Here is a 14672-nt window from a genome sequence, read left to right as displayed (position 1 = left end):
AGGGAGGGGGAAGCAGGAAAAGCAGGTAGGATTAGGGTCTGGAAGTGTTTACTTTTTCCCTCTTAAGATAAGAGGAAATCTGCTTATCTTATCTTTGGAGGTCAGAGGAAAGGCAGGCTGCTTCTCAGCAGAGTTTGTTTCTCTTGACTTCAAAGGTCAAGGTTCTTATCAGCTAAGTTCCCTTTTTCAGGCTCCAAAGTCTGTAGGTCCCTGTTGGGGAGGGGGGAAGCTGCTGCTGTTTGGAACCCTAACACTGGGTGCTGATGCTTACTGTCTCCCTAACATCCCCACTGTGCTGTTTCCTGCTGCTCTGACCTTGACCTGTCATTGTTTCATTCATTCATTCCTCCACCCATGCCCGAATCGTTCATTCCCCGAGTAAAGCCTTGAACATTTTAGTATTCATGGCCCCTGAGCACATATCATGCAAAAAGGGTAAACTAATATCTATGTCAAGATCATCAGGGTGGAACGGGATGACCAATGTATTAGTAAACAAGTAAATGGTCAACAAGGCCTGTAATTCCAGCACCCAAGAGGTGGAGGCAGGAGGATCAGGAGTTCCAGGTCAGCTTTGGCAACATAGTGAGTTTGAAGCAAGACTGAGTTACATGAGACTTTGTCTCACAAAACTAAAACCAGCCTGGGAAGATGGATTCTGGGTAAAGGTGCTTGGCACCAAGCCCCATGGTGGAAGGAGAGATGATTCCAGAAAGCTATCCTGACAGGCACGTGTGTGCGCATACACATACACAAATAAATCAAAATCAACCCAAACCAAAACACTGGGCTGGGAATGTAGCTCAGTGAGTAAAATGTTTGCCTAGCATCACATAAACCAGGTGTGTTAGTGCATACATACCTGTGACCCTAGCACTCAGGAGGTAGAAGGATCAGAAATTCAAGACCTTCCTTGGCAACAGAGTGAGTTTGAGGCCAGCTGGGGCCACAGGAGACCTGTCTCAAAACAATCAAATACAAAAACAAAAAGCCTAAACTTTGGACAGACTGTTGGGTGTTGGTGGAGTTACGAAGACACATGACTGGGACCCTGGCTTAGCCCTGTGTTCCTCCTGTTTATGTCTTAGGCTTTGAGTGCTTAGACCTAGTCCCTGTATATAAATAAAGCCCCGGTAGTATACCACCTCAAGCAAACCTTTCTGAAAGTCTGTCCCCACCTGTCTCTCTGGGTTTCTATCACCCTCTCAGTGTGTGTGTCTCTCTCTGGGTCTCTGTCCTCTCTCTTTTGGCCTTTCTCTTTGTCTCTGGATCTTCATCTTTCTCTCTCTTTCTCTCTCTAGGTCTGTTTCTCTCTGCTGAGTCTCTGTCTGTGTCTCTGTATCTCTGGGTCTCTCTTTCTCTCTCTCTGGGTTCCTGCCCCCCATATCTCTCTCCCCAGGTCTCTCTGGTTCTCTGCCTCTGTCTCTCCCTCTCTCTGGATTTCTGTCCCCCCATATCTCTCTCCTCAGGTCTCTCCTCTCTCTCTCTCTCTCTCTCTCTCTCTCTCTCTCTCTCCTTTCTGTCTGCTCAGCCTCTTCCTCACCTCTCTTCCCAGGACAGCTCGGGGCTTCGGCTGTGGAAACGCCGTTGGTTCGTCCTCTCAGGCCATTGCCTCTTCTACTACAAGGGTCAGTGCCCCAGCAGGCCCTTCCCTCCCCTCCCCACCCTCCGACCCCTTATGGACCCCTGACCTCCACCCCTATGTGCAGACAGCCGAGAGGAGAGTGTCCTGGGTAGCGTCCTACTGCCCAGCTACAGTGTCAGGCCTGACGGGCCAGGGGCCCCCCGGGGCCGGCGCTTCACCTTCACAGTAAGTGTACCCGTGGGTGCTTGGCTAGGTGCTGAGTGTGGATGCAAGGGGAGCATGCATTGGGGTTCCCACCACTGGAGATAGGAGATCTTACCATGCTTTCTCCTTGAGTCCTTCTGGGGAAACCTCTGTCCCTTGTAGGCGGAGCACCCGGGAATGAGGACCTATGTCCTGGCTGCGGACACACTGGAGGACCTGAGGGGTTGGCTACGGGCTCTGGGTCGGGCGTCTCGTGCTGAGGGAGATGACAGGTAAGTGGAAGCCCAGGTCACACCCCTGATCACGTTGAGCTCCTCCCCCAGATGTTGAACAATCAATAATCATCATAGCTAGTTCTAGCTAAGGTGACTCTGCCTTCTAAGCCCCCAGGGAACTTCAATTCCTCCAGTCATCACATGGCAGCCTCTTTATGTCCACTACCTTCTTTAGACCCAGCCCCAATCAGAATCCAATAGACATCCTCTGTTCCACCGCAGAGTTAGCAAAAAGTCCCAGTCTCTGATTAGTTTCATCAGTGCACTCCCAGGCCCCATAAACCCTAAAGTCAGCTTTGAGGCCAGCCCCCCCACCTATATTTACTATTGTTTTATTTTGTTTGAGACGGGGCCTCACTATGTAGCCCTAGCTGGCCTGGAACTCACTATGTAAACCAGGCTAGCCTAGTATTCCAAGAGATCTGTCTGCCTCTGCCTCCTGAGCTGGGATAATAGGTGTTCACCACCATGCCCTGTGAACTTGAATTTTTGATCTTCCTGCCTTCACCTCCCAAAGGCTGGGATTACAGGCATGCATGACCACACTCAGTTTACTTGGTCTGGGGATCAAACTGAGGGCCTCCTATATGGTAGACAGTAGTCCAGGTTGTTCTCAAACATTATGCAACCCAGAGTCTAGGTTAGCCTTGAACTTGGGCTCTTCCTGCCTCAGCCAAGCAAAAAAATTTCAAAAGATTGAGTTTCGGCTGGGCATGGTGGCACACACCTTTAATCCCAGAATTTGGGAGGCAGAGGCAGGCAGATCTCTGTGAGTTCGAGGCCAGTCTGATCTACATCTTAAAAAAAAAAATCAGTTTTGAGCCAAGCCTGGTGGTGCACACCTTTAATCCAGCATTTGGGAGGCAGAGGTTGTCAGATCTCTGTGGGATGAGGCCAGCCTGGTCCACATAGTGAGTCCATTGCTTAGGCTACAGAGAAACCCTGTCTCAAGATACCAAACTGGCCAGAGAGATGGCTTAGTGCTTAAGAGCACTGACTACTCTTGCAGAAGACTCTGATTGATTAGAATCCCAGCACTCACATGGTGACTAACAGAAATTTATACCTCTGGTTCCAGGGGATCCAACGCCCTCTTCTGACCTCCATGGGTATTGCATGACACGGGTACACTTACATACATGCAGGCAATACACTCACGCATATAAAATAAAAATAAAATTTTAAAAAGCCAAACCAATCAACCAGCTAAACAAAACCCAAACCAAATCTCGGGCTTATTCCCAGCCTGCCCCAATTCCCATACCTCTGGGCACTTGGTCCTGTGTCTTGGATGGACCCAGTGGCTTGTTAGGGGAAAAAGAATGATACCTCTCCCTATGCCCACTCACTAGTGGGCTACCTAGGTCACCTGCACGTCCCCAGCCTGGTGAAGGCCCTGGTGGACCCGGGGGTCCCCCAGAGGTGAGCACAAAGGAAGAGAGGCACTTATCAGATTCACCAGAGGTGGCTCGGCTCTCCAGAGGTTGTGGAAGACATGGACGGCTGACTCCCAGCCCCACAGCTGACTTGCAGTCTGGAACCTTGAGTGGGAGGACCAGGAGCCCAGAGTAAGTAGAGAGCTGCTGGGGCGTGACCTGTGGATGGGGCGGAGCCAGGACCCGGTTAGGGGCGTGGCCTAAGGGAAGGCCAGGATAGGGGAGTGGTTGAAAGTGTGACCTATGGGCAGAGTCAATGGAGGGGCGGGGCCAGGGTTGATTGGAGGCGTGGCCTAAGGAAAGGCTGGTGTTGGGCGTGGCCTAAGAGAAAGGCGGAGTCTGGAACTGCTAGGAGGCGGGGCATCATGGCTGAGGACGGGGCTTAGTACTTTGCATTTGTAGATGGGAGTTGTTGGAGTTCCAGTGGCTTACATACTATCCAGCAAGAGGGTAAGAGTTAAGGAAAAGCTGTCACCAAGAGCAACTGGTGATCTGCATTCAGAGGACCAGTGAGACTTAGGGTAGTGCGATGCATTGGGGGCAGGGGCTCAGGCTGACTCAGTTTCCCAATTCTCTCCTTCCCACAGTCTATTCAAACCCCTCTCTCACCCTCCCTCCCCTCTGAGCCGTCCCCGTCCCCGTTCCGCCCCTGCCCGGCGACCCCCTCCCTCATCAGGAGACATCTCACTCCCTGCTCGACCTCACACCCCCTTGAGTCGCATCGATGTCCGACCTCCTCTGGATTGGGTACCCCAAAGACAAACTCTCTCCAGGACCCCCACTCCACGCCGAGGACTCTCCTATGAGGCTGGAGGGGGACAGCCGCCCAGGAGCCCCCAGCCCTGGAGACAGGAGCCCAGAACACAGGTGAGTGGAGAAAGAAAACTACATTTCCCATCAGGCTTGGGAGCTCGCTTTCTAGGCTTGCTACCGAGTCACTGCCTCCTAGGCATCATGGGGATTGTAGTTCGCACACAAGTTCCTAGCTTAGCGGAGGATAGTAGAGTCTGCTATCAGGCCTCAGGAACTCTGTGGTTTGTGTGTGTGTGTGTGTGTGTGTGTGTGTGTGTGTGTGTGTGTGTGTGTGTGTGTGTGTGTGTGTGTGTGTGTGATTGATCCTTATGCGTTATGGGTATTGTAGCAGACACTGTGACAAAGTACTTTGAGTCCCAGTTTATCTTTTCAAGATGGCCGCCTGATATTTGGTCGTGTGTTTTTTGGTTTGTTTTGTAGCTGAGAAAGTGTATGTGCCCTGAACCCAATGCCTAACAGTCTAGGCAAGTTCTCTATCACTGAATCACTCTCTGGCCTCTTTTTAACATCTAATTTTGAGACAGGGTCTCCCAAGTGATAGATAAAAAGTTGTCAAATGATGAATAGGGTTGATCAGGAGAAAGCAGAGTTTATTAGCAAAGGAACACACGGGACAGATTCCCTTCCAGGCAGGGAAAATATCTGCCCCGGGTCGTGAGCTGGGGTCTTTTTTTTTTAAAGGGAGGCTTCTACTTCCTGCAGAAGGCGGGAAGATGTTTTTTTTTTAAAAAAAAGTTGGGTGGAGAGAGAGCCGGACTGTTAAAACCTGTTCTCTTTAGAGATCAAAAGAGAAGCCTGCTGTGTTTGGCCAAACAGTAGAGAAAAGTCTGGTTCTCTTGATTTCAAAGACCAGGGCCCTTATCAGTTCGGTTCCCTTTTCTTCGGAGCATGAGAAGTCCTTGGGACCCTGTTGGTGAGGGGGCAAGGCTATCTGAACCTTAACACCAAGTTGCCAAGGCTTCTTTGAACTTACTTTGTAACCCAGGGTGACTTTAACTTTGTAATTCTCCTACTCCAGCAAGATTTTTTTTTTTTTTTTTTGTCTTTTTGAGACAGGGTCTCCCTGTAGCTCCAGCTGACCTGGAACTCACTATGTAGACCAGACTGGCCTTGAACTCACAGAGATCTGCCTGTCTCTGCCTCCTGAGTGCTGGGATTAAAGACGTGTGCCACCACGCCCAGCATCAGCAAGATTTTTAAATTCACTTTTATTTATGTGTATGTGTATGTGTATGTGCCTGCATGAGTGTGTGTGCACTATGTGTGTGCAGGTGCCAGTAGGAATCCCTTGGAACTGGAATTGCAAGTGGCTGTGAGCTGCCAGATGTGGGTGCTGGAAACCAAACTCCAGTTTTCTAAAACCACTGAAACATCTCTCCAGCATCTCTCCAGCAGGCACCTATGGGAGCCAGAAGAGGGTGTCAGATCCCCTGGAACTGGGGTTACAGGTGGTTGTGATCTGCCTTATGTGGGTACTGGGAACTGAACTCTGGTGCTCTGTAAGAGTAGTAAACACTCTTAACCCCTGAGCCATCTCTCTAGCCCCATGATTTATTTTTAGTTTTAATTATGTGTGTGCACATGAATGCAGGTGCCTGAGGGCATCAGAAGAGGGTGTGGGATCCTCAGGAGCTGCTGTGAGCTGCCTCACGTGGGTGCTGGTAACACAACTCGTCCTCTGCAAGAACAGTACACACTCTTTTTGTAAATAAATATTTTGTTATTTTTTATTTTATATGTATGAGTGTATTACCTGCATGTGTGTAAGCGCGCCCACGTTGTACAATGCCGAGGTCAGAAAAGGGTGTCGAATTTCCTGGAACTGGAGTTACAAAGGGTTGTTAGTTGCCTTGTGGGTGCTGAGATTTGAACCTGAGTCTTCTGCAAGAGCAGCCAGTGCTCTTAACCTCTGAGCCATCTCTCTAGCCCCTGACATATCAGTGTCTAAGCATTTCTGATTCATTCTTCTTCCAAGGCCTCCTCTGGTTCATCCACCTATCTCCAGCTGCCCCCGAGACCTCCCGGAACCCGGGCCTCCATGGTTTTGTTGGTATGTATCTTAGGGCACCTCAAATATACCAGAGCCCCTCTCTTGGTATTTTGTTTTTGTTTTTGTTTGCTGTAAGGAATGTTATCTCCTGGCCAAGGAGCTTCCAGAAACCAGACAGTCCAGGTCTTTGGCTAGGTACTTTTTAGTTTCCTATGGCAGATAGAACAAGGTACTCCGGGAATTTGTTTCCACACTGCCCTGGAGGCTAGGGTTTGATGTTGAGATTCAGCAGGGCTTCATCCCTTCCAGGCCATGACTTTCCTCTTCTGTTCTTGCCTCCAGTGTGGCTTGTGTGGCTTGTCATGTCTTGAATCACCCCATTGTCAGGTGGGCATCTTCTGTTGTGTTTGTCAGGTGTCTCTTTCCCCTGTATAAGGACGTTAGTGTGATTTCATAGGAAATTATGTTGAAGGACAACATTTTGGGGCTAGGGACATGGCTCAGGTGATAGAGTGCTTGCTAAGCATACAGAAAGCCCTGGGCTTGATCCCCTATACTACATAAACTCTTTGGGTATGGTGGTACATATAATCCAGCACCAGAGAGGCGGAGGCAGGAGGATCAGCTCAAGGTCATCCTTAGGCTACAGAAGTTCAAGGCCAGCTTGGGGTATATGAGGCCCTCTCTGGAAAAAGAAAAAAACAAAAGAAAGAAAAAGTAAAGGAAAAAATTTCAACCATGGTGTTTAACTGTCTAAATGGCTTCAATTAAAAAAAGTATTATTTTATTTATTTTTGCTCTTTTTGAGTCAGGGTCTCCTTGTAGCCCCAGCTGGCCTGGTATTCCCTACGTAGACTAGGCTGACCTTGAACTCATAGAGATCCATAGACCAGGCTGACCTTGAACTCATAGAGATCTGCCTGCCGAGATCCGCCTGCCTCTGCCCCCCAAGTACTAGGATTAAAGGAGTGAGCCACCAGACCCAGCTTATTTATTATTTTTATTTTTACTGTGTATGAGTATATTGCCTACATGTATGTAAGTGCACCCTTGGAGGTCAGAAGAGGGTGTTACTCCCTGGAACTGAAGTTACAGATGGTTTTAGCTGCCATGTGGGTGCTGGGACTCCAACCTGGGTCCTCTGCAAGAGCAGTCAGTGTTCTTAACTGCTGAGCCATTTCTCCAGCCCGGGTTTTAGTTTTTTAAAAATTATTTTTAGGACTGGAGAGATTGGTCAATGGTTAAGAACACTGGTTGTTCTTGCAGAGGACCTGGGTTTGATTCCCAGCACCCACACAATCCAGTCCCAGGGGATCCGACAACCTCTTCTGACCTCTGCAGGCATTGTACTACATGGGTGCACTTACCTACATGCAGGTAATACACGCATACACATAAAATAAAAATAATAAAATAAAAATTAAAAAATTGTTTTTATTATCTGTGTGCCACAACACACATACGAAGGCTAGAGACAACTTTGTGGGGTCAGCTCTTCCCTTCCACCTTTTCATGGGTTCTGGGGATTGAACTCAGGTCACTAAGCTTGGACAGCAAGCGCTTTTACATACTGAGCCACCTGACTGGCCCTTTTTGTTTTGACTCTAGAACTAGGTAATACTTCATCCCACAAAGCAGTATTCCCACAGGCTGAGCAAAAGAGGTTACAGAGAAAAGTTGGAGAAGGCAAAACCAAAGAACAAAAGCAATTGGCCAGCCAGCCCAGTGGCACACACCTGTAGTGCCACTGGGAGGTGGGGGCAGGAGGGAGTTATTCTCAACTACACAGCAGGTTTGCGGCTAGCCTGGGCTATGTGACACCCTGTCTCAAAAACAACAAGAAAAAAAGCTTCTCAAATCAGAGGTGTTGAGAATCACAGCAGATTCCAGAAAAGAATGAGAGAGGGAGAGAATGATAGAGCAAGGTTCATGTCTATCCAGGGAACAGATGGAGACCTTCCAGGAACTGGGGTTTTGGGTGCGGACCTTCGGAGACCTTTTCTCCTGGCCAAGGGGCCAACAGGAGACCAGGCAGTCCGGGTCCTTGAATAGACACCTAATTAGTTTCCTCATGGCTAATGAACAAGGTACCACCCGAAATTTGTTCTCACACTGCTCTGGAGGTAAGGGTCTGATGTTGTGATGTCAGCAGGGCCTCAGTCCCTCCCAGTGGCAGCTGGTGAGGACCTTCAGGGACAGGGTCTCATGTAGCCCAGGCTGGCCTCAAACTCACTGTGTAGCTGAGGATGACCTTGAATACCTGATCCTCCTGCCTCCACCCCCTGAAGGCTGGGATGACAGGTGTGGGCCACCATGCTTGGCAGTGTCTACATTCTTGCGGTGGGGGAGAGAGAGGTTAGCTCAATACTGAAGTCCTTGGGGGGGGGTCGCTTCCCAGGGTGACTTGTCACACCTTGGGGGAATTCACCTCAGAGAAAAACTCCCTCCACCACCACCAGAGTTGGGGAGGGGTCCCCAATCAAGATCCACACAAGGGATGCGCATGTTCACTGGCAGATCTGAGGCGGGCCTGTCCCAAAGGTTAAGATGGTGGAGGGCACAGACATGTGAAGAGAGATGTCAGGACTTTATATGCGTCCCCAAGCAAAGAGCTGGTATTTTCCTCAGAAGTGACTTTCAAGTCCCTGAAAACTCACCTAGGCACCTAGGCAGCTGTCATCACAACACCCAAAGCAGGGATGTCACTTGTGGGACCTCCAGGAGGAGTGATCATGTGTGTGTGTGTGTGTGTCTGTGTGTGTGTGTGTGTAAGAGTGATTGTGTGTGTGTGTGAATGTGGAAGAGTGTGTCTTCATGGGTGTGTACGTGTGTGACTGTGCTTGTTTATGTTTGTGTGTATGTGTGTGTGAGTATATGTATGTGTGTGAGCATGAATGTATGTATATATGTGTTCAAGTGTGTATGTGTGTAAGTTCATGCATGTGTGATCATGCATTTACATGTATCCATGCATGAGTGCATTCACATGTGTGAGTTCATGTGTCAGAACGTGAGTGTGTGAGTACCACAGCACCCATGTGGAGGTCAGTGGACAACGTTAGGTGGCCTCCTCATCGTCTGCCTTCTTTGAGATGGGGCTATTGCAGTTCACCACTGCTTCTGTCAGACTGGCTGGCCCACGAGTTTCCTGGATTCTCCACCTCCCTTCTCACCACAGGAACGCTGGGATTACAGGCACTAGCTCCTAGGCCTGCCCAGGGATCTGAACCCAGAGCCTTGTGCTTTCAGGACAGAAACTTTACCCACTGAACCATCTCCCCAGCCCAGATTATTTTATCTATCTATCTATCTATCTATCTATCTATCTATCTATCTATCATCTATCTATCTATCATCTATCTATCTATCTATCTATCATCTATCTATTATCATCTATCATCTATTTGTTTTGTGTGCACACACGCCGGATACACATATGTAGGTCAGAAGGCAACTTGCAGGAGTTCCATTCATTTTGTGGGGCCCGGGGATAGAACTCGGGTCATTCATCTTGCTGCATCTTGCTGGCCCAGCATTATTGTTTTCCTATTGTGGTAAAAGCATGTAATAAATTTACCATCTTAAACATTAAAAAAATTATTTTAATTATGTCTGTGTGCGCATATATGTGGTTGCGGTGATAGTGGTATGTGCAGGTGAGTGTAGGTGCCTTAGGAGACCAGAGATACTTGATCCCCCTGGAGCTGGAGTTACAGGTGGATGTGAACCACCTGATATAGGTGCTGGCAACTGAGCTCTGATTCTCTGAAAGTACAGTACTGCTCTCTCTTAACCACTGATCCATATCTTCAGCCCCTTGATTTTTTTTCAATTTTATTTTTAATTTTTATTTTTTTGGTCTTTTTGAGACAGGGTCTCCCTGTAGCCCCACCTGGCCTGGAACTCACTGTGTAGACCAGGTTGGCCTTGAACTCACAGAGATCCACCTGCTTCTGCCTGCTGGATTAAAAGCGTGTGCCACCATGTCCAGCCCCTTGAATTTTTTTAAAATAGTCTCAAGCCTGAGCTTGAACTTCTGGTCCTCCTGCTTGGGCCCAAGTGCTGGGATTATGAGTGTACACCGGATGCCCAGCTTGCAGGTTTTAAATGTGCTGAGCATTTCATGTTGTATGTCAGCCTTCCCCATCAATTACATTTTCTATGACTTTTTGATAACTAACCCCATAGAAATTTTTCCAAAGCCAAGAATTCAGCAGTTGGTACCTAGTGTTTGCTAAGACTTGGAAGGAAGTCAGCCAGGAGACAGCTTTCTGTTGGCGTGTCTGTCTGTGGAAAGAGGGCTTGGCCGAGCACTGAGTTAGAGTAAGGACCTACCCTTTCTCCTTGACCTTGGACTTCTCTCCTCAGCCAGGTCCCCCGCTGGACTCAGCCTTCCACCAGAGCTTGGAGACAGATGTAAGTTCTCCCAGATCTAATCTGTGTGGCGTTCCCAGGGTTGAGGAGAGATGGTTCTAGATCGAGTAGGGAGGGAAAGAGCCAGGTGAGGTCCATAAACACCTCCTTCTCTGCCTTCAGACTCTGTTGACCAAGCTATGTGGACAGGACCGGCTCCTGAGGCAGCTGCAGGAGGACCTGAACAAGAGGCAGGAGGAGAAGGTGAAGAAGGGCCCAGCGACAGCCTTCCCTCCGGACTGTGAAAGTCAAGATGCTTAGAACCCGGAGGACTTGGGGAGCACTTTCCAATCCTTGGGTCAGAAGTGACTTTGGAAGTCTGACTGCTGTCTCTTTCTTTGCAGGAGCAGCTAGAGGCAGCCCTGGAGCTGACCCGACAGCAGCTAAGCCAGACACCCAGAGAGACAGCGGCTCCTGGGAGGGCCTGGGGCCGCCAGCGCCTCCTGCAGGACCGGCTGGTCAGCGTGAGGGCTACTCTGTGTCACCTGGCCCAGGTCAGCATCTGGGAGGGACAGGAGGCCCAGGGACCACAGGAAGGTTGTTCGTAGGCATTCAACCCATCCCCAATTTATTTTAATTTATTTATTTTTAATATTTTGGTCTTTTTGAGACAGGGTCTCCCTGTAGCCCCAGCTGGCCTGGAACTCACTATGTAGACCAGGCTGGCCTGGAACTCACAGAGATCCACCTGCCTCTGCCTCCCAAGTGCTGTGGCTAAAGGTGTGTGCCTGGATTTATTTATTTTTAATATTTTTAATTGTATTTATTTATTGTTTAATATGTGTGTGTGTATGTGTGTGTGTATACATGTGTGACTTTGTGTGTGGAGGGCAGGGGACAACTTATGGGAGTCAGTTCGCTCCTTCCACCATATGAGTCTTGGGACTTGAATTCAGATCATCAGGCTTGGTAGAAAGTGCCTTTACCCACTGAGCCATCTCACCAGCCCCATTCTTAATATTTTATTTATTTGTTGTATGAGTGCATTGCCTGCATGTATGTAAGTGCACCCCTGCTATGCAATACCCATAGAGGTCCGAAGAGGGCATCAGAGTCCCCTGGAGTTATAGACAATTGTTTAGCCCCCATGTGGGTGGTGCTTGGCTTGGGTCCTCTGCAAGAGCAGCCAGTGCTCTTAACTGCTGAGCCATCTCCAGCTCCTAAACCCATAATCTTAAAAAAATTTGTTTTGAGACAAGGTCTCACTACATAGTGCTGACTGACCTGAAACTTGCTGTGTGGGCAAAGCTAGCCTCAAACTTAAGAGAGATCTCCTGCCTCTGTCTCCTGAGTGCTGAGATTAAAAGTGTGTGATACTATGCCCAGCAAAGTGAAACCAAATAAATGATTTATGTTCTATTTTTAATTTTTTTTAAATTTTATGTGTATGAGTGTATTGCCTGCATGTATGTAAGTGCACCCGTGTCCTGCATTGCCCGTGTTGCCTGTGGAAGTCAGAGGAGGGTGTCTGGTCCTCTAGAACTGGAGTTACAGATGGTTGTTAGCCACCGTGTGGGTGCTGGGACTCAAACCTGGGTCCTCTGCAAGAACAGCCAGTGCTCTTAACCACTGAGCCATCTCTCCAGCTCTGATGATTTTTTTTTTTTAATTTTGTGTGTTGGGCTGATGAGATGGCTCAACTGGTAAGGTGCTTGTCACTAATTCTTAGGACCTGAGTTTGATTCCTATAACCTACATGATGGAAAGAGAGAACCAATTCCCATAATTTATCCTCTCCACTTGTGAGCTGTGGCATGTTTGCATGAGCATGTGCACAAACAAACACATACACATGCACACACACACACACACACACGTAAAGAAATCGATGCATGGGCTGGAGCAATGGCTCAGTGGTTAAGAGCACTCACTGGCTGCTCTTGCAGAGGATCCGGGTTCGATTCCCAGCACCCAGATGGTGGCTATGAACCTTAACTCCAGTTCCAGGGGATTCGACGCCTTCTTCTGACAACTGTGTGCATTGCACCACACAGGTACACTAACACACATGCAGGCATAACATTCATACACATAAAATAAAAAATAAAAGTATTTTTTTTGTCTTTTTGAGACAGGGCCTCCCTGTAGCTCCAGCTGTCCTGGAAATAAAATATTTTTTTTAAAAAAAGAAATCGGCTGGGCATGGTGGGGCACATCTTTAATCTCAGCACTTGGGAGGCAGAGGCAGGCTGATCTCTGTGAGTTTGAGGCCAGCCTGGTCTACATAGTGAGTTCCAGGTCAGCTTGGCCTACAGGGAGACCCTGTCTCAAAAAAGACAGGAAAAAAAAAAAAAAGTAAAAAAGAGAAAGGAAAATGTTGAGCACGCACTCTCCATCGTGCCCTCTTTATCACAGGTGCTGTGGATTCTTACACAGAAGTGGACGGAGTGGTGGGTCACCCTGTCACTCTGCTGTGTGCTTAGCATCTCACGGCATCTCAGGCATATGCTGGGGATGAGGTGGAAGGAAGGAAGGAAGGAAGGAAGGAAGGAAGGAAGGAAGGAAGGAAGGAAGGAAGGAAGAAAAGAAAAGAAAAAAGAAAAGAAAAGAAAAGAAAGAAGAAATCGGTGCATAAAGAAATAAACTGTGGCCAGGACATGGTGGTACGCACCTTTACACTCAGGAAGCAGAAGGTGGCTCTCTGTGAGTTTGAGACCAGCTGATCTACATAGAAAATTCCAGGCCATCTGGGGCTACAGGAAGACCCTCAAAAAGACAAAAAAAAAAAGGAAATAAAAATAATTAGTGTGTATGTGGGTATATACACCCATGTGCCACAGTGTGCTTGTGGAGACCACAGAACCAACAGCAATCAGATCTTAGGCTGTATGGCCCTGAGGGATGTATTCATGATTTGCTTGTGTCTACACTAGCAGTTGGGGGTTCCCAGGAGTCAGGCAAAAAGGACAGTGGGAATTGAGGTCTGTGTGGCCTGAGAGTGCCAGGAAGAGGCTCCCCTTCCTACTCAGCTGGGGAAAGACGTGGTGGTTCAGGATGTTAACCTGTGTCCCTCCCTTCCTCAGGAGCGAGAGAGTGTTTGGGAGACATACACTGGCCTGGAGCAGGAGCTGGGCACCTTAAGAGAGACCCTGGAGTACCTGCTGCACCTTGGGTCTCCCCAGGTATGTCCTCACCGTGGGCCCCAAGCCCCACAGCCAAGACTCCAAGTTCCACCCGGTTCTATTGATGTACCAGCCCTGTCCAGTCCATACCTCTGCTTGCTCTCTCTCTCTCTCTCTCTCTCTCTCTCTCTCTCTCTCCCTCTCTCCCTCTCCCTCTCCTCTCTCTCCCCTTTCTATGTGTTTCTGTGTATATGGGTGCATGTGTATGACAGTACATGTGCACATACATGGGAAGGACAACATCAGGTATCATTCCTTGGACACCTCTCACCTTGTTTGTTTAGACAGGATCTCTTATTGGTCTGGGACTTGCCAGGTAGGTTAGGCTGGCTGGCTACCGAGCCCTGAGGATCCACCTATCTGTGCCTCTCCGAGATTACAAGCATGTACCACTGTGTCTGGCTTTGCTTGTATGACCAGAGCCATTTCCCCAGACTCCTCTCTTTTTGTTTGTTAGCTTTGATTTTGTGTTTTTGAGACCAGGTTTCACTATGTAGCACTGGCTGGCCTGGAACTTGCTATGTAGACCTGTCAGCCTTGAACTGAGATCTGCCTGCCTCCACCTCCCAAGTGCTGGGATTAATGACATGTATCACAACATCTGGCTTCCTCTTTGCTTTGAGACAAGGTCTCACAGAGTAGTCACAGCTTGCCTGGAGTTATGTAGCCCGGAACAGATAGAACTTGTGATCATCTTTTTCTTTTTTTAATATTCTATTTATTATTTTTATTTTATGTGTATGAATGTATTGCCTGCATGTATATGAGTATACCCATGTCATGCAATGCCATGGAGGTCAGAAGAGGGCATCGGATTCCCCTGGAACTGGAGTT

At 48.5% G+C, this 14672-nt stretch overlaps 1 protein-coding gene across 10 annotated transcripts in view; it reads left to right on the top strand.

The window, feature by feature from the left end:
• Plekha4 (pleckstrin homology domain containing A4) overlaps window positions 1-14672 on the top strand; it is a 40279-nt gene that overhangs the window by 8825 nt on the left and 16782 nt on the right. For 8 of the 10 annotated variants that reach the window (XM_029569273.1, XM_029569274.1, XM_017801105.2 and 5 more), the window contains exons 4-13: window positions 1556-1628; window positions 1710-1810; window positions 1952-2061; window positions 3417-3632; window positions 4088-4367; window positions 6289-6363; window positions 10672-10719; window positions 10840-10920; window positions 11061-11210; window positions 13740-13838. In XM_029569273.1, coding sequence (XP_029425133.1) covers window positions 1556-1628; window positions 1710-1810; window positions 1952-2061; window positions 3417-3632; window positions 4088-4367; window positions 6289-6363; window positions 10672-10719; window positions 10840-10920; window positions 11061-11210; window positions 13740-13838 — 1233 coding nt within the window. The remainder of the gene's footprint in view (window positions 1-1555; window positions 1629-1709; window positions 1811-1951; window positions 2062-3416; window positions 3633-4087; window positions 4368-6288; window positions 6364-10671; window positions 10720-10839; window positions 10921-11060; window positions 11211-13739; window positions 13839-14672) is intronic. The other 2 variants (XM_017801106.2, XM_017801109.2) reach the window with 1 other exon arrangement.

The sequence above is a fragment of the Nannospalax galili genome, unplaced genomic scaffold (genome assembly GCF_000622305.1).
Source record: "Nannospalax galili isolate Female #2095 unplaced genomic scaffold, S.galili_v1.0 scaffold960, whole genome shotgun sequence".
NCBI classification, from domain to species: Eukaryota; Metazoa; Chordata; class Mammalia; order Rodentia; family Spalacidae; genus Nannospalax; species Nannospalax galili.
Note: the sequence above shows the minus strand (reverse complement) of the source record. Positions and strands in the feature narration are given on the sequence as shown.